Source organism: Bombus vosnesenskii, unplaced genomic scaffold (assembly GCF_011952255.1).
Source record: "Bombus vosnesenskii isolate JDL3184/JDL3185 unplaced genomic scaffold, Bvos_JDL3184-5_v1.1 scf7180000013295, whole genome shotgun sequence".
Lineage (NCBI taxonomy): Eukaryota > Metazoa > Arthropoda > Insecta > Hymenoptera > Apidae > Bombus > Bombus vosnesenskii.
In genome coordinates, this window is record NW_022882946.1 from 2,752,868 (window position 1) to 2,778,152 (window position 25,285).

At 37.2% G+C, this 25,285-nt stretch overlaps 1 protein-coding gene across 2 annotated transcripts in view; it reads left to right on the forward strand.

Moving 5' to 3' along the window:
- The first annotated feature begins 22,226 nt into the window (after positions 1 to 22,226).
- LOC117233209 (FK506-binding protein 2) overlaps positions 22,227 to 25,285 on the forward strand; it is a 116,009-nt gene continuing 112,950 nt past the window's right edge. Inside the window, exon 1 of one of the 2 annotated variants that reach the window (XM_033493297.1) lies at positions 22,227 to 22,532. In XM_033493297.1, the coding sequence (XP_033349188.1) occupies positions 22,300 to 22,532 (233 nt within the window). In that variant the 5' untranslated portion in view covers positions 22,227 to 22,299. The remainder of the gene's footprint in view (positions 22,533 to 25,285) is intronic. The other variant, XM_033493298.1, reaches the window with a different exon arrangement.

Genomic DNA, 25,285 nt, shown 5'->3' on the forward strand with positions numbered 1-25,285 from the left:
AAATGCGCAAGAACTTATTACTCGATCCAAATTTTGTAGCTCACATTTTTGTGCCTTTTTCTCTCCTTGACATACATTTGGAAATGTTAAAATTACAATATTACAAGTCTTCGTGAATTCCGTCGGCCAGTGAACAATATTGGTAAAACGAGGGAAAATTATTTATGATTTAGAACGACGGTCCCAGAGTAACGGCACGTTTGCATAGCACTGTACACGTGCACACATGCGGGCTGGCCTCGTATAAGCATACGATTGTAGATCACTGACCCCTCGAAAAAGCAGGTGGAGAGAGCTGAGAAATCGCATTATTGTCCGCATCCCGGTCTACTATGATACGCAAAAAACTCTCACATCGTTTCTGCCGGCATGCCCTGACGATTCTAATTGTGATAACTACTTATTAGACAGATAGAACGACGTAATAAGAATATTTGTTTCATTAACAGGTCTCGGGTTAATTTTCTGAAAATTGTATCTTTGGTTTTTGTTTTAATACATGGTTGTTATTGATCATCTGTTTCTGCAGGATGGATGTTTCACTCTTGTAAATTTATGTACCTATATATTAGCTTGTCCGAAAAGTTTCTTTCGTTTTATGAGCAAATAATAGACGCACAACGTTTTTTGTTTTATATTATTTTGTCGTGAATTGCGTACGATCCATTTTGTTCTGTTGAGATAAACGCCGTGATATTTCACAGACTTGGTTTCACGTTTGTATGAAGGTGCACTGTTGTAAAAAACATGTTTGCGAAAGAAAGACGCTTTTCGGACAACCTAATATATATACGAAATTTTTTCTTTTATTTGTTAATATTTACAATCAATTCTCGCATTGAGAATTTTCAGTAATTTTTTCTGACGTGGCGCAGTGACATGGCTAATTATTTGTAATAAGTTAATCCTTATTATAGATAAGTATAATTTGTAAGTAGGTGTTATAAATAAGTAAATATTACTTAATATAAATATCTAATTAAATCTAGTGTTTAGGTCTAATGGTAATGTCTCTTCAGCCTGCAGATCTGGTCCGACTTATATACGAAATTGAAAGCAAAAATTTAATACTATTTTATCGTATACGTTTAAACGTCAATAACGACGATATGACACTTTCACGTCTACTAAATCGTTTTCAATCGCACGAAGAAGTATTTAATACGCTGTCCATATCGTTGTCAAATTAGTCGACCATTAACATAGAACCACTATCATAATTTCAATCACTGACGTCCGTACTTTGACGCATTTAATGTTGATTAGCTGTCTATTCGTTCTACATGGGATCGAAGCAATGTGCTCTAATACCGTGCGTATGTGTTTCCAATGTAAACTCACGCGACAAACCAGTTTTGATATCTTCGCCGCAATTCAATATTGATTCCCAGTCTTCTCAATTCATGAAAATTAATAAATATTTGTTTCTCGTAACGCGGAAGTTATTAACTCGAATTTTGTGACTATTTAAATAATGAATATTTACATCATTTATCGCAGTGTAATCATCGCAATATGTCAGTGAAGTTGACGAGTAAATAAAGGGGACATTTTTAACCAAAAATTAAGTTTTATCGCATTTCATCGGCTCATGAGTTGTTTCAATTCTCGCGTTTTCCGTGTTCAGTTAATTTTTACATACATTTTATATTACTTCCTTTTTCCCTAACACATTCTGTACTTGTTAACCCGACAAAACAAGAAATTACGCGCCTCGTTATTACCGAACATTCGCGCAGCTATCCGTTATCAAGTATTTCCTGAAAATTCCATACGAAGGCGAAATACGGAGAGCTCGGTAGTTCTTTAACAGGAAAACGATAGGAACATAAAGGGGTTAACGGGATACCATTCGAATTAATGAACGCCGCCCATGAAATTACACCCATGTCGATAGAAAGGATTGTTTAATCGATGCGCTCACTTCTTTCCATAACACTGATAATCTTCGTATGTGTTCTCGTTGCACAGTACTCATTCGATCCACACAACGAAAGAGAATGGAAAATGGAAAGAAAAATATGGAACGAACAATAAAATAGACAATACGCAGGTGCAATTGACGTTCAAATATACAATCGTTATTTTGTCAAGTCGTGCCGCATCAGTTCGCTGGATCGTCGTAATACATATCACAGGGGCGAATCGACGAAATTTTGTTCTTCTTGGAACAAATAAGCCGGCGATGAAGCGTGGCCCGTCACGAATGAAAATTTGCATTTCATTTCGCACGTAAATATTTACCTGCTAGTCGGCCTACGAATCTCTGGTGCTCGAACAGCGACAAAACAGAAGCGGCAAGACACGACGCAGTAAATAATATTTCGGTTGAATTGGATTTTAAAAGCGTCCCTCTAACCAGTTTATGGGAGGCCCGATGATTACGAGCTGTCTGTCGTTCCGCGATCATGATTGACATCGATGAAAACGTTGAAATACGCGACCAGTACGTGGGAAATGTAAAAAAGAAAGAAAGAGAGGGGGAGAGAAGCGAACGAACGAATGGGAGCGAGGATTTTTGTCGCTGGAAAAGCCACGACCATACGACCACTTGATGTTCTCGTCAGTGGCGCGCACCTGTCTTTGATTCCTTTTACCTATATTTCAATATCACCTATTGGCTAAAGGGACACCCTTGTGTCAAGAACGCGAAAATCTATGGAAAAATACGTGCAGATACGACGCCAGTATCGAAATGCGACCGAACGCATCACGTAATTACTCCGATCCATGTGGATCGTGGTTCGCAGATCCGAAGCTTGCTAACGAGTATCTAGCAATCGTCAGGACGCTAATTAATCCCCTACGATTCGCGATGACTCTCACACTTATTTATTTATTTATACGATCGTATTTTGCTGCAACATGTTTGAAGAGCATATGTTTGTGTGCATAAGTGTATCGATATTTTTTAAACAGGGAAAATTAGAGTTATCACATTTTATGAAGGAAGTTTGTATAAAATAATAATCGATAAAGATGTTGGAAAACTGACTGGGAAAGAGATATTTATGTATAATGTTTGTCAGCGCGATAATTAATTTTGCAGGATTCGCAATTATTCTTAGACTTATTAATTATTATGGTTGTATTTCTTTGAAACATGTTTGCATAATTGATGAATATCGTAACTCTGTGAGCGTATCTGTAATTATATCATGGAAGAATCGTGTTTAATTAAATCACGAAGTCGCGCAATCTTGATAAAGATTGTTCAATTTTAAATTGATATTTTTGAAATTGGGGAGGATGAAATTACTGCAGTTTGTTAAAGATGTCGGTGTAATGGAAGTTTATATGAAATCGATGGAGATTTTTAAAAAATTGACTGGGAAAAAATATTTATGTACGAGCGTGCTCATGGTTCTTCGATATATCGAGAGAGATCTGTATTTTATTTGTTTTAAATCCAAATTCCTATAAATCGGTCCGGTTGCCAATTGTAACTGTTATAAAAATAAAAACAAACGTGTTTGCTTTGTACAAAACACGTAGTATAAAGCTTTGCAAGAGATCGAGAGGAATTTGAAAATGTTTCGTTACTCGCTTTTACCTGTTCTTTGTGTTGTTTTGTGAATCCTGTTGAAGCTTGAAACTGTTGGTATCGTATACACTTTTGAGATATTAAATTAATAAAAGATAGTAGAACATCAAGAAATTATATTTTATAACATCCGTATCTGTGTCTATCGTCTCGGTATAATAGATACAATAAAGTATCTAGCTCCGATTTGTCATATAGTTAAGGGCAGAATACAACATTTTTTGACAAATTTTACATTGTTAAATAAATTGATGTTCTTCGACCAATTTAGAAATATACTTCTCGTGTGTGACGCGACTGGTAGTTTCAAAGAACCTTATGGTGAAAGGAGCTAAGTGCATCTTTCGATACAGCACTTCTACAATGGCGTAGTTTATCGTCGGCAAAACCATCTAGAATATCATTTCTGTGAAACTTGAAAACTCACGGAAACACAGAAGATCGCGTTCTTTTTCGTTACATTACGAAATTACATACTTCGACTATGAATTAAATATCATTTCTTATATATTTTGTCTATTATCATCCATTTATCTTTACTTAAAATAATTACCTTACACTTGCAAGTAAATCTTGATGGCATTAATGCGCGTTAAGTATAGTATGTACGTACCACGTACAATACAATAGATTATACGCTATGAAACAGTAAAAGTGGTTATAGGTATAGATAACGAGGCCATACACGATATATTAGAAATCTTGCACTGAAAGCACTTCAATAGAACAATTAGTTATAGAAGAAAATTCCCTTGCTTTCTTTACAGACCGAAACAAATTGAAAGACTCAGTTTCTATGAGAAATACATCGCACGCGTAGTTTAAATAGAATTTTATGCGCGAATTAGACATAAGATTGGATAGTGAAAAGCATAACAAAAAGATCATCGATCTTGTCCGCTGAGTGTTATAGTTTTATATTTTCACATGCTGAAATAGGCTTTTCAAGTCATATTCTAGGATTTTTCCTATTTAGATACTCGTATACTACGCTAGTACATATTTATTATAGGTAGAATGGATTCGGACGACATTGTGGAAATATCTAATAAAAATGTCAATATTGCTAATTCCACCGTTAAAGCGAACACACTCTGACTAAGCAAACAACCTGTGCAACCTTTCGATTTCTAACTCATCCAATGATAAATGTGCTTAAACAAGTATAAATACGTCACGACATTTTCTCGAACGTACAATTTCCAAGAATGCAACTCGAAATCTTTTCCATCGCGGCGCATCTTCTTTCGCGGAACAGGTTTCGGACGGTGAAAGTTGACCTCTGGAGAACTTTCTACGTACACCGCGGATGCAGTTTCGAGAGATCGTGACGCGAAGGGAGCCACGTCGTCGATCATCTTTCATTAAAATAGACAACACTCTCTCGATTTCCGCTCGCGATACCAAAGCTTCGTCGAAGAGAGTTTCGACAAAACGTTTCCATTTAAATCCCACGAAACTCGCTCGTCGTATCTTGTCGTTAGAAAAAGAGACTATCGTCACGCGAACAGCACATGCATTTCGAATGGTACCTGGGAACCATGGTACTTGGATGGATCACGCTAACTAAATACAACTTAATGGCTATAGATCGAGTGGTATACCATGTTCTGGGCGATTTCAACGAGTCATCAACCTTTTGGGTACTCTTCTCTTCAGCCTTGAAGAACCGTTATTCTTGTCAGATTTCGAATCCGGCCTGTGTACTAAGTACTCTCATCTCATCCTTAAACGTCTACTCTACTCGTGAGGCTTTCTAATCTCAAACGGTATTTGCCTTATTATGTGATACATACGCGCCACAGTACGTGCAGTAAGTATATTTATATACGGGTATTAAAGGTTCGTAATTCTAATTAAATAATTCATTTAACGTTTAGATGAACATTCAAGCAAAAGTTCATTGGTATTTAATTTGCTGACGTAAAAGGAAATTTCAATAATTTTTGTACAAAAACAGGATTTTTCGACTTTCTAAATAACGACGTATATTTTTATCGCCATGTTTTTAAACTGCACAATAATACGAATTCAGTGGCCTGATAACGTGTATTATATTAATTTTCTGATATCGCGATAATATAATTAATATAGATAGGCACCGCAATAACATCATGTACATTGTAATGTGTGTTTAAATTAGTTTCTAAATTACAGTTTCTAAATCCACAACTTCGTCCCCGATACATAAAATTAACGACTCGTAAACAAATAAATTTCCAACACCATGTAATTATAGTACTTGCATACATAACAGTAATTAGAGTGAACATTCAAGTTATATTCTACGTTCTACCGGAATAGGTACAAGTATTATGGCGATCAATTCGCGAGCCATTCTACAAAAATTACGAAATAATTAAATATTCAACATTCAGCGTATCTGCTATAAGAATTTTATCCTAAATGTTTAAAGGCATATATATAATAAGTGGATGATAAATAAAGCATGGCAGATGATACAGACTCTCACTTGAACTAATCGATTTAACATAGCATTCAAAGGATTTTTGATGCAACGACTTACGTGCTGAAGATTACACGATGAACTATCAAAGCGTGCAGTCAAGCAGGAAATTATTTCGCAATGTTCGAAACGTTCAAAGGCCTTTCATCGTACAAACTAGATCGATGGTGAAAAAGGACGAAAAAGCGTTGTATCATAACGGGATGAAATCGCTGAAAAGCAACGAGGAGAGTCGCTGTTGCTAATCGAAATCTAATGCTTTTAATTGACGAAACTCGTTCGAACGATATCACACGGTTAGTGCAATTAACGTATAACGTATAAGGACCATTAAATTAGCGAAACAACAAACAGTATCGTCGACTAATGAAACACTATCTGATTTTACTTTGTTACGAATTTAACCAATTGATTTCTTTCCTTTTTTAAACAAGGTAATTTCATGCTATAATAAGATATTCCGTATTAATATGGATGTTTTTAATCTTCTCTTTTTAATATCACGCATTTGAATTCACTTTTTCCACAGGATGATATTTTACACGTTTGATATCTATAACGTATCAGTGATTATTATTTCATTTGTATCGATATTGATCGATAATGATAATGTGTCAGGCTAAAATTAACCTACTTCGAGAAGAACTGTTTTTCGTGCCACTTCGATTTCCTTAAATCAGAAACTTCCAGAGTAAAGGTGGAACGACTTTCGTAATTTGGGTTTATACCGATTCGAGGTCGAGGAAGAGTTCAATGAACTCATACAGACTATGGCTATATCCAAATTTTAAATCGAACGATAAAAAGTTGATTCCATCACTACGAAGTAGCAACTTACATTTAGTAATCTCATTAATATATTTATAAAATCGTAAGTCTTTAATTCTTTATTTGAAATTTTAAATGTTAAATTAAGAAATCTTTTATTCAACCGTAATAATCGCGGCGCAATCGAAAAAATCACAGAATTTAAATATGTATAACTGAAACCAACACGTACGAAGGTATCGTACAATTCAAGTTCCAAGTTCATTTTGGGGGCAACGAATTCGCTCGAACGCGGCCGCTGTTTCAGCCATAGTGAACCGACTGAAAAGATATGATCTCGCGGGCAGATTCATTAATCACTCGAGCGGCCAAGTAAAAAATCGTGCACGTATCTCTGATGCTTGGTGGAATTATCACGTCCGGTAAGCGTGGCTTATTTCCACGCGCGTTTTTCACGAGAAATATAGCAAGAAGAATCGTTGGCAGAGCAGAGATCTGTTCAAGTAGCTTTTGTTGTCTGCCTAGACGTGATCATGTTCACAACGGTACCGAGCACATTCACACAGGTTTCTGGGATGCATCGAAACGAACAGGACGACAAAAGATACTAAACGATGCTGTTTGTTATTCGTTGTGTTCTTCGTTCCACTTCCTTTTTTTTTTTTTTTTCATCTATCGGAATAATTTTTTCGGTTCATAAAAATTCGTTTCCAAAGTAAATGACACGTTGAAAAGAAAAAAATTGCAACAACTTTATTTCAAAACCAGCTACGAAAAAGAGGGATTCGAGGCCGACATGGCCGATTGTCGTTCGTGATATTACGAATTCCGCTATTTCTCGTGATTATTTTCGACTTTGTAATAACGCGGGACGCAACAAAAAGCTCATTACGCGATTCCACGGACCGAGAGTCGAGAAAGGAATTCGGGAAAAGATTTTAATTTCGCAGCCAGAATCGTTCGTTTATTCCGTCCGTGCAATATGGGAGTTCTGTTTTCAAACGTCCATCGCGTGATTAGTCCGTTCGTATGAAAAACAATGGGAACGCAACGAATTTTAAGCGTGATTATCATTCGTTTCTTTATTGTTCCCAGGGCGAGGATGTTGATATTCATTTCATATATTGTCAAGGCGTAATAGAATTTTCAGCTTATTTTTAATGTCACCTGAAGCTTTATCATTCGATCAATTTGGATTCTAAATTACAATTTAGAAATTTTTCACATTTATAGGTAAAATTTTCCCTTTTTTAAAAGCGGTAAATTTTATCCTTAAAAGTTATCACGGATGCAATTTCCGCCCCATTTTGTTGTCATATTATTGTTTCGTAATAATACTACCGACATACATCCATTGGAAACTATATATTTTCTATAGAAAATCGAATATCGGGTAACAATAGAACATTTAATTGCGCTTGCTTGATTTTATTGATATCTAGAATAAACATGATGGATTGAACGTGATTCTCTTTGACTATGGCTTTCAAGAGTTAAATATTGTATAATACACATACTTGTATAATTACCAAATTGCTAAAATTTTAACTAAAGGTATGTTTGAATACATTGATTACGATTCATAACAAATGATTCAGATTCGTCGAAATAAATTAATAACTATACCGTAGATAAAAAAGTGTGAAAAATTCAAGATTAAAATTCAGGCAAAGGCATGAATATAAAAAGAAAAAAGACAGAGTTCCAGAGGCTACGATATTACAAGTGACCTGACCCACAATAGGGAATGCCATAAAAAGTGGAGGGAGTTGGTCAGAGTATCGGTGTAGAATGAACGAGCTGCATTTAAGAATTCTACCATTCGCGCAGATCTTCCTTTGAATTTTCCAAAATTCCAACACATTATGCGCGCGAGCAAGTCAACCAACATTGTACAATTACATATTCCAGCAAGGTGATTCGATCGTTTGAGCCGATGCGGTGTCACTAGTCACAGTAATCGTGAGTAAATGCGAATTAATCTGGGCAGGAAATGAATCAACCTTCGATTGCGGTTGAGTTACAGAGAAACGCATGTTCTTGGCGCCGAAAGGTTCAGGATCTCTTGACCGAGTCGGAAGTAGCCGATTGTTTGGGGTAGGAATGCCAAACGGTACTCCGAACTTTCTGTAGGAATTTCAAACGTGTTCGGTACACGTCCAATTCCCTCTGACATCCGGTACACGGAGTTCAGCCATCGACGTTATCGATAACGGATGAGAAGCTTGGCCCACACCGCAAACTCCATTACTATGGTTAGCCTCCCTAAAATTAACTGGCGAAATTAGCGATCCAAATAGATCCGCATTCCCGCGGGGCACCGCACAAATTTCAAAGCTCGCGCACTCTCTCAAGAATTACAATGGATCGATATGATCCTTTGGTCATTTCCAAAAGAGCTGTTCTGCCTCGATCTGGCATTCTAATTTTCACCTATTCGTTAACGAGATTGCCAAAGACCATGTATTGTTCCGAACTTTGAGCCTCGCAAAAGTAATAACTCTCTTTCGATACTAATTAAATATAATAAATTTGACTATTATCGAATAAAAGAAAGTTATTGAATGAAAGAAAGGAAAATTGAAAACGAAAGAATGGAAAATAAAGGAAATATTTGTCATAGCTAAAACGCGGATGTTTATGCGTTTACGAAAAATGGATAGACGCAAAAATATACAGCATGCTCAGAATATGCCAAAATACATGAAATATTCGAAATGTAGTACTCATAACAATATTTAATAGATGAAACATTTATATATTTAGGTTGTTGAATTGGTCATTTGTTTATCATTTGGATAATATCATTCTTAATCATCATATATCGTTATTTTCTTTATCTCAATTGTGTTTATAAAAGTTTGAGTTTGTATAAACATCCGCACTCTACCTACCACAATATATATCTATATCAGGGATTTTCTAGTATTTAAGAATTTCGATTATGATTCATACAACTCCTAAGCATCAATCGTATTTAGCTTGCGTTTCATTGACATCCTATTTTTCAAGTTCAAGTTTATTTCATACGATTTCCCTAAGATCGAGTAGTATGCGGTTATTCATATCTCGCGTTATCCTTCCACAGATGATTCCAATCTCAAAAACATACCTGTACTATCCAATTAATTTCCATAAATATTCGATCGCTTAGCCCGTTGAATGGAAGTGGCAAGCAATTCGAAATATGACTTTCAGAACTGTGTTAATTCCAAATATAATATTAATATTGCACAGACGTATTATTTTCAACATGGTACCGTGAATATTAAAATTGTTATTATTGACGACAAAAATATCGTCATCTCGTATTGGAAATTATTTCAATGAGAATTGTGCTTGGCCTGTATTTAGCAGGTCAATCTTTCTAGGGTCATATCGAAACTGTGAAAGAAACATTTATAATCCTGGTAACTTGTGATTCGGTTTACTAATACCGCTAGTTTCTAAATCATTACACAGGAAAGCGTCTATCAGCCATAAACCTCTCCGAGAAGCATCATTTGCAAATTCAGTCTGGAATTGTTTTGCCCCGAAGGGCCCGAAACATTCTCACCAAGGAGCAAATCTCGACTATAACCGCGTTGCAATCGTGACGAATCAGTTCCTCGAGTCGTTTCTCGCGATAACGTACCTTGTGTTGGAAATTCTAGTAATCGAGTGGTCCTCCATATTGCCCACAGCGTTGCGTTTAACGAGCAGCTTCTTCAATATTCATAGAATTCGTCGTTGAAATTGTTGCGTATAGGCAAACAAGAAAATGATCGATCAAGCAGTGCACGATAAAACTGGTAAATTTGCGACGAGATGAATCAAGCAGGCGAAAGTATATCAACGGTACGCGTATCGTTGACACCTTTGAATATCGCGTAGCACGACCGAGCCTGGTACTGTCTGCCGCAGACGCTTAACAGTTGTCAACATTAGACGATAACAAAGTCCATAAGCCTGTTGCTAACGACGTTGCAAAAGTGCGAGAAACGCGTTTGCCGCAACAGAGAAAGCAATATTTTGATAACATTTGACGCGATTGGTGACTAAGATACAGAAGAACTGTTTCTTCTATGAATTAAATTTGTCGCGAATACGAGTAGTACGTAGCTCTTTCGTGTTGATCTTATGAATTGTCATACTATCTTTAGAAGTATTTCTTAAACGTAGTATCTTCGGTATAGTAGTTCGTGATAATCAGATACGATGAAATCTATAGAGCACGTCTTATTGTAATTAGAAAGTCAAACTGTGTATTTGATTCCTTCGTCGGTAGAAGCAAAATTTCTTTTCTTTCGAAAGTGAAATTTCAGTTACGGAGAATTATATTGACCTTGCCACGCTCGATTGTGCTTTTAAAGTTGTTAATTCGCTAAATAACAGATATTCTTTTCAGATAAATAACAGATATTCAATAACAGATTTCTTTTCGATAAAACTGATCTCAAATTTTACTGTATCGTATCTTCTTTATAAAACCACGCAACGAGAAAATCGTCAAAAGACGTGTTTCTATTTCTGACAATTGCCAATTTTTTCCACATTCTGAAAACAATCGAATTTTGGAAAGATTGAAATTATCCAAAGGCAAACATAAGTTTGCTGAGTTTGTATTTGTTTAGAACCGATTCTATCTTGAGCGTTTCGCGTCTCACGCTATCAAGAAACGTATTATCAAGAAAATACCGATTGCCAGAAAGGAAAGGTAACTCGGAATGTAACTCAGGGGTGTAGTCTATCTCGCGCATGTTTATCTAGCTAATTGTTAATATATGTAATGCGTAACGCGATAGAACCTTTGGATGAACAATCGAGCACACCGCAGGCCGCGGTATTTCCCTTAACCCCGAACTCATCCGCGGACAAGAGTACCAGTTTAGTTATCTCCGGCATTCAAAGTGGTTGAAGCTCGCGTTACGTACGCTCCTGCTTTCGAGCTTTCCTGTCGAAACTACGCGCGTTTAACCAACTACCAGTGCCCACTGGAAACGAGCCGCTATTAAGCTCGAGCCATTTGCCGCTTAAGCGTTCGTGAGATCAGGCTTCCGCGGCCATTCTCCTATGTATAGCCGTTTCATTTTCAAATACAGGTAATATCGATCACTATGATATCGGAAAATCGACTATTAAATGGCGAACACCGTGGATTATCGCGGCGTCATCTTTCCAGCGTTTCTTTTCTCTCAGACGAATCTGAGAGTTTATATCTTTTACTTTCGTAGAAACTCTTTGCGAAAGCTCTTGTGAAAGAAACAAAATACATAACTTCGCGTCTCCTTTTGTAAATTAAATGGAGCGTTGTCGGATGAAGTCATTTGGTTCCATGGATTTTGTAAATGATTCCACAAGTCAGATTCAGATTTCAGTTGTAGGATTTGCCGTCGAATTCATTTCGAGTTTTCTGCAGATGTGCTAATATCTTTCTTTATCGGACCTAAAGTGTACAATGTCTTCTCATTTTTTCATTATTATATCAAAGATCAACAGTGAGATAACAAGTTTGATTATCCCGTGCAACGTTCAAGGCCTTTGAGATTGAATTTGAAGCTTAGTTCAGTAGTTTAATTCTGTTTTACCCTTAGATTCAGACAGGTATCAACCTCACAAATAGCATTTTGAGCAAACGGAATGAAAGAAAGTGCGAGATAAAATAGGAAGACACGGCGTCACAGAAAATAGACAAACGTGATTCACAAGCATAAGACATGTAGTAATATATAACAGCGGTACTAGCAGGCATGGCATAGATATGAGCGAGCTAATCTGACAGAATACAGACAAGAATAACTGCCACGCGCTACGAATCGAACCAAACCGATCAAACAAGCTACGCAATATCGAATTCACTGCACTCGATAGAGGCGCAACCAGAATAATTGCGAAGATACATTCATCAAATTGTGTAAAAACGTGACTGGATCTATGAGAAATAGAGAATCTATCAACATTATTATTACGAGAAAGTTCTTTATGCGATTCTTTAAATTTATAATTTGCAGATGACAAGGACGTACTCCGCTCTGTTTTATGAGCAGTTCTTCTTATTCATAAATTTAATCAACGAAGGAAGATCTTGCTATGTTCAAAGACATAATTCCTGCGTGCTTTCAGTTGTATCACTTTCAAAGCACGAGCGTACCCAGATAAGAAAATTTCTCGAAATTTCAATTTCATCGGCGTTTTTCGATGCATGTTCGGTGTTCTTTCGTTCGATCTGGCTTACAATTACTAATTCATATACATAATATTATTTTGCTTTTAAGCAACATACCATGTTAATCGTCAATTACCTCGATCCATATAATTATAACATATAAATTGAAATTTAGATTATTTATCGAGATACTTTAGAAATTTATCGAAGCAGTTAAGGTAATTCCTATCACGACAAAGACGAAGCGTTTTAATATTTGATATCAAAATTTAGACACTTGTCGTTTAAAATACATATTTTTGCTCACGCTGACACGATAAGTAATAGTAAAATCGCATTGTTTTTTTCTACGTTTGAAGTATATCGTGTGTTAGAATTTTAATAAATTTGTCAAGTTTCACCTGTGTTAATGCTCGGTATTCGTAATAAACAGAACAAATCGGTCTATTTGTGTTCGCTTTAATATATCGATAGCGGCGGGACAACGGCGGGACAACACTGGTACCGCACTAAATCGAACGGTATGCAGCAGGTAGGTACGTATAGAAACGGCGACGTGACGCGAATACGAAAATTCCTTTGCCCCGAGAATTCGCTCCAGCGATACGGCCTTAACTGTCTGCGGAGATTCAAGGAGAGAGGAGCAATGGCCTGCGAACCGTTATTATTTGCCTAATGCCGCCTCCCGCCTCTCTAACGACAAGAAAATAAATGATAACAGCGCTCTTTCAGAATCTGTTTGCCATGTAATTTGCAAAGCGGATTCCTTATGCGCGGAAAGAATACGAGGAAACGGAATCTGTTGATCCAATTGCGACAAGATTCGCAAAACACCATGTATTTCGACGTTTTTAAGCTGCGAACAAAATTACAAATTATACATCGTATCGTATAATTCGATGATTTTTAATGTGTGTTAATCTTTTATGGGAAAACATAGTATAACTATAAAATATTTGCACTTTGAAGACTTTTGACGAAATCAAGAATTTTGCTGCAAGAATAAAATAAATATTTGTAAATTTATCTGTACGATGGTTCTCTACGCCCTTCCATTTCTTATCTCATGCGAACAATGTAAGAAACAGTTTGATATTATCAGTATCATGCCGGTGGAGCATGAAGAGTTAAAAAAGCAAAATAATATCAAAAATATTAAATCATTCCATGCAATTAATTTTCTATATATTCCAGATAAACTATAATATATTTCGTCTCTTCCTTTCCTCCGCCCTCATGGTTTCGTGTTTCATGTACCGTTTACTTTGCATTTTAAATTCAGTGCACGCACGAAAACATCGGAAATTTATTCTCGTCCTTTACGTAACAAAATCTACCATACACCGTAGCTAGACTCGTTTGATTTACTTCGTCCTATGGCTAAGACCACAATTCTAAGTTTAATGCGAAATAAATAATTTGAGTTTGCGCACCATAGAAATTTCCCTGGAACAATACGGAGTGTCTGTCGCGGGTAGGCAATTAATTTGCCGCGCTTCCGCGTCATAACGGGCATAGAAATTTTCAAGTTAAGCGGGTTGCGTTCGCGCCGGATTAAATGAACCGGTTCCATGTTTGTTTCTCGATCGTTCGTTCAATTCGCACCGGCACCGTTGCGTCGCTGTATAATCCACGAGCTGAGTTATGTAGATCCAGGGCTTATCGCTCCAGGATTTCCATTCTGTCTCATTATTAATTTCCATGCGTTAAGCAGCCGCGACTGGGATTAGTTGGTAGCGTCGTTACACGAGCCAACGGAACTACCGCATTTCTATGGGGCTCCATTGATTTCGCGATGTAATTATTCTTGGAGGAAATACAGTGCCGACTAACAAATGGTTTGCACCAACTTTTCGTGCATTCGTCATTGTAATATGCCTTGCTTTTATACTTTTGTCTCGGTCTCTCATTGATAATTTATTTCACACCGATGATTCCGTTTTGCAAAGATTCGAATAAAACGCGTTATTGGCAAGCTAATAAAATTTCTACGTACAATTAAATGTCTGAAAATAGTTCTAACTGAAGTTGAAATGGGAAATTAAAGTTGTACGGGTACGAATAATTAAAATACGAAATATCAATCAACCGTCAAAAGAGAAACAAATTGTTTCCTTGAAAATAAAGCCAAAAAAGTATCTCCCTGAGCGACATGTATATTAAAACCACGTAAAACTGAAAGTAATCATCAACTCGACGATGAACTACAAACATAAATATCAAAATTAATTTTCCTTTTAACTCTCATTCAACAATTCTATCCGGCATGAATATAAATTAGCATAACAGAGTCTCCATTTCACCTGGAGGTCACTTCCATATTTAACCGCTCCGCAATGAAAGTCGTATGCCTGTACTCTACTTTCGCCGCGGTTTTCCTCGTATTTACCTCTTTGACAAACAATGACATGTGTACATAGACACACACACACACACGATACTGAATAAAGGACAATAAAAGAGATACATCGATAAGATGAACTCTGGTGTTACTGTTTCTTCGAAACAATTGTCTAGCCCGAAGTATTACATCCTATTTCTTGCCTCCGCTCAAGATGGCGCGAATATTTTTGCGACAAACCTTAACTGTGGAAACGAGCTTATTACCAGGAAATACTGTATTCTCTGGAAATAAAAGGTCCTGTCCAACACGGCGGACACCGGTTCTCACGATGCTTTCGTTCGTAAGTTCGTTAACAGTGAACGTCGTCAGACAACAAAACGTCGTACACGTCGCGGATAAAACGAGCAAGTTACACAGAAAGGTTAGAAGGAACGGAGAATTTTGTCGAACGAACCCACGTTGAAATTAAGTCAGCGTACACGCGGCCAGGATCGAAAAACTTTCTCGTTTCTCGTTCCTTTTTCGGTGTTCGGTTTAACGCGATCGAACGCGATACTCTCCTCCCCGAGGATCGACGATAGAGCACTCTGTGATCCTCTCCTTGTTCAACAGACTTGGAAACTTTCAAAAGGCCCGGATCCCCCACAAATCACATAATTTGTATGCATGAAGTCGGAATGTAGACGCGTTGCGATGGCACGGCCAAAGTCACGGCTCGCCGAGATTTCTGCGAGCCAGACGCAAATTCACTTCTGGCCGAACGTCGTGACCCGTTCGTGTAACGAACAACCACGCAGACAGTTCAACGTTTCGCGTTTTCTCCCTCGACGTTATACGAGTTCAAGCTTGTGGACGATTCGACGAAACATCTCTCTCGCGGACCCGGCTCTCGTGTTTCTTCTTGTTAAAAGCCTGCGAAAGAGGTCATGCTCGTTGACGAACAGAGAAGAAATTCTGACGAATTTGCTTGGCATCGTCCAGTGTTCATAACGTCCAAATATTTCAAGTTCTCCATATTTTATGAAATTCGATCTTTTGTTGCTTGTAACGAAAGATAGGTCATTCCAATGCTATTGATATCGTCCGCAGTGGGACCGTGATACCTATATCCCTCCTTTAAGGTGCCGAGTCTATTAGAAACTTATTTTACGACTACTCTTCGATCCGCTACATTCAATCATAAAACAGGGATAATAGAAATGTTATTTTATGAGTTAATAGAGCCATATTTTTCCCGGAACGGATCTATCGGCGAATCGCCAATTAAAAATTTCCTGTGAAATAAATATTTTGCGCATTTGTACGCGAAAATGCACACGCGCGTATCAGTAACATAATGATAAACATCAACGAATGTGTTTATGCAATTTCATACTTTTACAAATACAAGCGAAGAAATAAAAGAAACGTAGAGATGTGTTCCACTCCCTAAATATAGTATTGTGCTACACCATTAGGTCGTCCGAAAAGTTTCTTTTGTTTCATAAAGAAATAATATATGCACATACATTATTATATCGAATTACGTATGATCCATTTTGTTCTATCAAGATAAAGATTACAACGTTAGACAGATAAGGTTTCATGTTTGTATAAAGATGCGTCGTTGTAAAAGACGTGTCTGTAAAAGAAAGACACTTTTTGGACAACTTAATATATGTATTCTATGCATTTTTGTATCTCTAAATTTTTACCCAAATGTATAAACATCCGTAGTCTAGCGGCAGATGGTGAAAATTGAAAGAATCATGTAAATGAAATTTAGCTTGGTGGCGACATCTTCAATAATTCAGCGAGATAAAAATTTTAATCTAACCCTCTCACAACGCTCCCATTTCTTACTTTCAAATTACTCGCGCAATAAAGGGGCTTCATTTATCCCATTTCAACAAACACTCGAAGATCATTTCTTTTCGCGGTCGCGAGCTACGTAAACGCGCGAATTATAATTCTGCGCGACTCTTCAAGCGATGTTCTCCCGTTCTACATTCGTTTCAGTCGTAACCCGTTTAATTGCATTTATTTAAGAATAAATGAAATTCATCTAGAGCAGCGCGTTTCGTCGGATCGAGGTAGGAAAACAACTCTGAACTCGAGTTTTCCATTTCGAGGCAGCAGCGTCATTGCGCTTCGATGAATCCCACCGATGAATTAGTCCTTGGACGGAAAGAAGCATGTGCAATGTGCAAAGTTACGAACGTTGTAATTGGAACGAGTTTATTCGTGATAATGTAGAAACTTTACGAACTGTCGCGGTACTGTAATATGTACGTTGTACGCTACCTTTCAAAAGTGTAGTGCATAGCTACAAAGTTATAAATACGAGGATTTGAGGCGATTTTATTTTTCCTTGATACAATTTTTACAGAATGTTACTACACGACAAAATCTGTTTCTAAATGTCGATATGCGATAAAAATGTGATATCCGTAAGTGCTAAACATTATGGAAGTAGTTTGTTTGATTGTCAAGTTACGGTTGAGATGGAAAAACTTTCTTCAATTTAACAGAGAGATTACTCCGATCGACTCTATTATATTTAAAATTCAGTACCATTTAGTAGCTACTTCGCCGAGTCGTGTATTTAGTTTTAACATATTACCGATAAGGTTTTAAATAAATAATCTAAATCTCGTATATTTTTGTTGATTTAATGGAGAGAGTATACAACTACTGCTTTTTATCATTAGTTTGCTGTTTTTTCTTCAGTATTAACAATTTATTAACGACATTAAATTTAACGTATGGACGTATACAGGGTGGTTGGTAACTGGTGGTACAAGCCGAAAGGGGGTGATTCTACGCGAAAAAAGAAGTCGAAAATATAGAATAAAAAAATTCTTTTTTTTTAATTTTTCCATTTTTCTACAGTGAGATCCGTTATAACGTACCGCACGCGTACCGAGCGAAGATTCAAAGTCGATTTTCTCGAAAACAAAGTGTCAAACGAAAAATTTTTATTCTATATTTTCGACTTCTTTTTTTCGCGTAGAATCACCCCCTTTCCGCTTGTACCGCCAGTTACCAACCACCCTGTATAATATTAATAGAAATCGACCAAGATGTCCATGTAAGTACTTATGAGAGCTACTGTACGTCAAAGAAAAAGGACAGCAAGGATTGATCGTACGAGAAGCGTTCGTGACGAACGTTTTAATTTAACACGCGATTCGGCAAAATCCGCGCGATTCGAATGTGCAATTTGAAACGATCGGTACATGTGGTTGGGTAAATAAAAAATAGTATTTCCGAGGATTAGAATCCGCAGAATATCTAGATAGGCAAGTGCTTGCTTTTATGGTGGTGGTGAGCCAATATTTGAAACTGGAATTTTTATTCCATCCTTGATCATCGTTCCTCGTATTTATTCAGAATAGTCGGAAACTTGAACAGTATTGGTTAGTGGTATACGTAGTTTTTCATATTATGTATTCCCAACATGATAAAATTCCATCTGATTTTGTACGGCTTTGTAATTACAAATTACTCGTAAATTACCTGTATGAAAAAATTGTTCAGAGAAGAACCGAGTGATTTCGAGAGTGACATAATCTGATGTAATTATATTTTATACTTAGATGTTTTTAGATATTAGAAGTTAGATATTTCCCGTAATAATATACGAAACGATTCATGCCGAAAAACTATTGGTTCAGCAGATATCTTAGTCTCGATATTTCAATGGCCAGTGTTGTGAAGTTTCTTGTCGATAAATTGTATTTCGCTTTGCGAATAATAAATTCCGAGTTACACAGTGGAATTGTGTTCGTTAATATTTCCGTCGATAGGAAAAAATAAATTATCTCTGATTGGGACGAAATTATCACGAAAGAGGATTTTAAGTTTATTTATATAATGAGTTTATTTTACATGACGTAAAACTTGACAATCATCGGCCAACACTCTGTAGGTATAAATTTATATTTGATAATTTGATGGAACGCAAATTCAACACGATGGAGCGGATGTACCTATGGAATAATTTGGAATAATTTGTCAGGTTTACTTTCCAACAAAATAGAGACGATCAAATATTTTACATCACATGCAGCTAAACATATTACGATGAATGTTTTGAAGATATTTGTCATAAATATATAATATTGTTTCTCCCAAATATATGATAATGAATGTCTACATATTTTTTGATAATAACAAATATTTTGTTTTTATCGTTAGCGCAACATATACAAATTCGTCATCGACTTACGTATAGTAAATCAAAATATGTATTTTCCTAATATTTTCTTGTTATTTCAAGGTTATGTAACATAAAGAAATTAATTTTAAAAGCATAAAGAATATCTTTCCTACATAACAATTAATCTGCATAAAATACATCTCTAAACAGAACGATCTTTGACCAACAATTTTTAATTATTTTAATAACTTATATCGACAATACGATTATAGCTTTAAGTTTCTCTATGTAACTTTCCATGTAAAATTTCCAACACGACCCTGTATATTACATGTCAATACAACTCTCAAGAAATACACTCGACACGAGTGTTAAACAGCATCAATTGAAAACTCGTGGAAATCTCGAAAGGATCGTATCATCGAGCCGTGAAATTCTAAAAACCAAGTCGAGTGTTCACCGAGTGATACTCGTGCGCCTAATTTTCGCGTATAATTCGCAAACCTCGTTTATCGGTAGGATGGATTTCTTGCTGGTGAGCGACGGGATGCAGCGAGGCATTCGCGAGTTGCGAGATACGCGTGTAACTTTGAACATTGCTGGCAGCGTTGATGCACGCGGTTCCGTGCAAGAAGAGACGTATTGCGATGTTGCAGTCCGCTTGGCTGCGGCTGTGACACGGCTGGCAAACGAAGAAAGTAGGACGGCGAGTAGTGTGAAAGAGAAAGGGTTGGAAATGGACACGTAGTTACCGAACGTGCAGAAGAACACGAAGAAGAAAACTTACAGAAAGAACTATACACGCATCATAACGATATCTGTTGCATGGAAACGAGCGGAAGAGCAACGAAAGATGCGAGAAAGAAGAAAAAACAACGACGATGTAATGCCAAAGAGCAAAGATATCGCACGTCGTCAAAGTGAAAGAAGCCCTGGAAAAAAAAAAGGATTACGTTCGAGGAAAGGAGCAAAGGGTTTGAACGAGGCTTGGAAGACGCTGCGTGAGACTGTCGGTAAATGGGTAAGTAGGACGGGGTACGAAAAGGGTTGAAAAACGAGTGGACAGGTAAAGGGAAATTAATTACGACAGCGACCGGCAACCTGGCAGAATTGTTAGCGGAGACGAACGTCAACGCAGTTTGTTTTTCTTTGATGTAAAAGTTGCGCTACTAACGTTGGAACTTCCGTTGAAAACAAAGAGCGAAGTCCGAGAACGATAATATTTCAGGTTGTTCTTTGTACAATGAAACGAAACAGCGTTCATTATTTTTTTTTTTTATAATACTACCGTATCCTGTCACAATTCGTTTATCTCTTCGTTAATGTTTTTAGGGAGCTTTAGTCTCACGCGTTTAAGGAACTTTGCGCTGTTTTCCTCTACAGTTTCAATACGCCAACAGTAATTGTGTATCTTTCTATGTTTTGGTATATCAGGCGCGGTTCTGTCGACGTGGTTGATCTTTGTTTTTTTAGATGTTTGTAAGAATTCTTATCGTCTTGCAGAAACAGTAAAAATATGCTGTAAAAATTGCATTCATATTATTTTATCTCAAGAGGTTGTATTGGGCAGGTTTCTCTCGAGGAGGAATAATAATTGAAAGAAAAAGATATCCTAATTGCTAGCTTTCCTTCTCATTGATCTATGTTACCGCACAATTTTCTTATTCAAATTTTGCCATCCGATAACGCGGAGAATGGCGTTTCTGGGCCACAATATTTCATCGTTTAAAATCGATCGATCGACATAATCCTCTAGTGCCATATAATATGATACTGCTTTGAATAATATCAGTATTATGTAGTACATAATGCCATAATCATGCTACATCATGCGAAACGAGGAGTTCAAATGCCAATAAAAATCCGTTACTGATCGATTTTGAGGTTTTACTATAACCTGCAACATATTATTGTCCCCCCCATCGCGGTTCAATGGTGCGCGGTATAATACACTGCAATTTGTGCTTCGGTATAACTCCTGTCTCCATAATCTTAGAATATTTTGTTAAATTACTCAATCGCTCGGTAATAAACAACAACGAGAGAATAATAAATAATAATAAACAATAACGCGATCGGTCGATATAATCTCATTTAGCAAGCGTGTATCGCACAAGAAATTCTAACCAACGCGTCACTGTACTAACGATGCTCTGCGCTTCTTGTACAGGACCAAGAAACTGCCTGCAAGGCTAAATTACAAAGTGACCCGAATTGAGACGCCATACGAAGATGCCACGAGACGCGACTCGGTTCATCACGAGAGATTCGAAAGATGTTTGTTAGCGCAAAGAAGGAAGAAAGAGGCGCGAATGGTTGTTCGAAACAAGGACACGCGGGTTAGATTCGAAGAAAGAGAGAGCCGGGATGCTAGGTATAGCGACGTAGCCACGGCATGCGTGCAATAGGAAAGGAAGGTCGACATTGCCGAACCGTACCGTGGAACGGAGCCGTGACGAGGAAGAAACAAGGAAAAGACAAGAAGGGACTTTGCGCGGGCGAGTGAGAAAGGAAATGCGCGAGAGGAAGTGTTTGGCTGGAGGGAGAGAAAACGAGACGGAAGGGAAAAAGGAGACGCGAGAGAGGATTGGCACGCGAGAGCGTAAGAGGGAAAAGGAGAGCGAAAAAGAGAGTAAATGGGAGCGAGAGAGAGGGAAAGGAAGGAGGAAAAGAGGCCGAGGCAGAGACCTACATATTTCGTGGGGCCAATGAGACGGCGCAATGTGGCGGCACGGTGCTCTCGTCCTTTTCCAACGCGTTCGCCTGATCTCGGAACGAAGTACAGCGCAGCCAGCGGCCACAGGGAGTGGGAAACGAAGGTAGCTCGGTGGCGTAGAGCGCTACACCGACTCAGTTGCTTACGAGCGTTTGCCAACGAACGAACCGAGTCATGGCTGTCCGTTTAGAAAATAATAACGCGGGTGCCGTGCTCGCGACGTGCCGTACGGTGCTTCTCGTGTTCGTTGCCGTTCTTGTTCTTGCAAATGCCGATCAGAACCAGTCGGAACTGAAGGTCGAAAAGCTGTATGTACCGGAAGTATGCGACGCGAAATCGAAGATCGGTGACCAGTTGACGATGCATTACACCGGCACATTGGTGGATGGTACCAAGTTCGACTCAAGGTCAGTGATACTTTACCAATACGATATACGTATAACAGAAAAACAGATAGATTTTACGTTAGATTCCACGTGTAATAGAATGTGATTTCTTTGTTCCGATTTATTTGATCGTCTCTCGTTGAGAGGTTAGTTCGTCGGTCGGTGGCACACGTGTCACGGAACGCAATGTATTACGCTGATTACGTGGCCGACGTATTTGTACTGCCATATGGTTTTTTTTTCGTCAAGCGGTCAAAAGGTTCTTTCATTCGGTAAATAAACATCTGTTTTAACGGCTGGGCATCTGGTCTCGCCAGTGGCTTCTGGCATGCCAGATTCAAATGTAAGCGTCTGTATCTCCATGTAGGTTAGGATGATGTCAACGATGAAAGATTAGGGACAATTGTTGTATAAGATTTGTAAGATTTTCTCCTGTCGTAATCTTCTCTGCTAGATTAGTTCGTTATAGTCTATATAAAATGATATCTTCGTGAAATGAAATAAGTCACATCAATGTGAGTTTAGAAAGCTAACTATACCTGTATGTAATATCTCGTAAAAAATTATAATATAGAGAAATGTAGAAAGAAACGTATATTTCTGGAATTACGTTGTTTGATATAGGCTAAGGAAACATTGCTTCAACGTAATAAGCTTTGTATATAATTCTCTGTTTCTTCTGGAACATTATGTCGCGCAAAAAAGATTCGCGCTGTTGTCATAGTTTTTCTTTGCAGCGATGCTAAACTTGACCAACTATCTTGAATTAATCATATCTCCATGAAGATTTTCCCTTTCGTCATGACATTACGTAAGATATTCCAATGATCGCTATACAGCAGTTTGATATCAGAGTGCTTTTGATTTGCAACTAGCTTTCAAATTCTTTTGACAAATTGAAATAACGAAATGCAAATTAAAGTATCATATGTAGCAATATTTTCATTTTATTTGCAATCTTTTAACAACTATCTCACCGTATAGAAATAAATACTAATCGTCTATTGGTATCAAAAAGAATTACTATCCTATATAAATACTAAACTAAATACACAAAGCATTTAGGTAAATATCAATAGTCAACAAGCAGTTTTAGGGATCCTACGATGTCTTATTAAATATATTGTCAGACTAATCTGATCTGACGAGAATCTTCCATTAAGTTTCCTCGTATTAACGGGAATTTGCATCGCAAACCCTACGCGAAAATAATTAACTAGACTGTATCCTCGAGTAGATATTACATAGAATCGATGTCACGTAGTACAAGCGCCCCGAATAGCTTAAAGTTAGAACACTCCTAAAGTCGTACGCATTCCAGACGACGTGCTTGGAATTTATCTTGTTGCAGCAAAAAGTGTTTCGAATCGATTCACAGCCTTCTTAAACTTCGATTATATTCGCATACATATTTCGATCGCTCGTTATCGCTATACATATTTATATCGATTTTGCATTTACATCAAGGGATTAGGGAACATTGTCAAAGACTAGTCAGACCGTTCAACTCTGGAATCATTAAAACATGTATTTTCATGATCAAAGTTCGCCCGTATAGTTGATAATAGCGTCAATGTAACTCCGTTTGAATCTTCAGTATCGTTGGGCGGGAAAGGTTTACACGTCGATGATTCATTCGAACGCGATTGGAACGAACGATCTGCCAACGCGGCGTCTGTACGAGAAACAGGCACAAACAGATAATCTTAGCAATAATCTGGTAATATCCTCACAGAATTTCTGTATGTAGCGTATTGATTATTATTTATGATGTTATTTATGACTGCGGGCTTTGTATCTATAACACTTCAAGGTACAGAAATACACGGAACGTACATGTTGAGGTTGTTCGATGTGTAAACAGAGAAAACTCGTGGATAAATTGTAAGGCAGAAAATATATTTAAATAGAAGTGTAATTATAAGTAAGAATACAATTTGAACTGGTCCAGATCCACACGCTAGCTGTGTTACTCAATAACTGAAAACCCCGAAGCCAACGTCACCTGTCTACTGTTTATGGTCTATCTTCGTCGTAGTCTTTTGTCTACACGCTGTCGATGGCTTCGGTGCTTGAGAAAACTAAAAAGACCAGATGTAGAGTTTTTTTAGAAGTGGTAACCACGTTAACAGTACATAATATGCAAAATATATGCATATGCATTTCATATATGCATAATATGCATATATGAAAAGAAAAACATCCGGTGCAAGTATAGCGCTTGGTATATCATTTCACAAGTAACGTTCTGTCATATTCTGTCTGATAAAATTAAAAGGTAACCAATTTAGAAAAGTTACATTCAACGATTGAAACGATTGCAAATGCTATTAGTATGGAAACGATCGTTAACGATGAACCAGGAGAGAATCTTTTTTATTACTAATGATTTTCCTAAAACAACGAATAGCCTTTTCTCGGTTGAAATTCGAGCGAGTTTGAGATATAGAGAATATTCGAGGACTGCAACAGAGTTAACTTTCCGCAGGAATGAAAAATTATCGATTGTGAGATATTGGAAATAAGCAGCCAATGGAAATTATTTCAAATATTTCTTTTGGAATAATATGCGTCGAATCAAGTTTCCTCGTCAGTATAACGTATAATATTTGGAATGGAAATTCTATGCATTAATCTATCTGTAATCGATACGTGCATGTGAAGTAGATGTATGTTTATATATATATATATTGGCAATGAATTTGTATTTAAGTGAATTTAAATGTAATGAATTACATGCCGTACAGTCTATAAAAACTGAACAGAAATTCTTA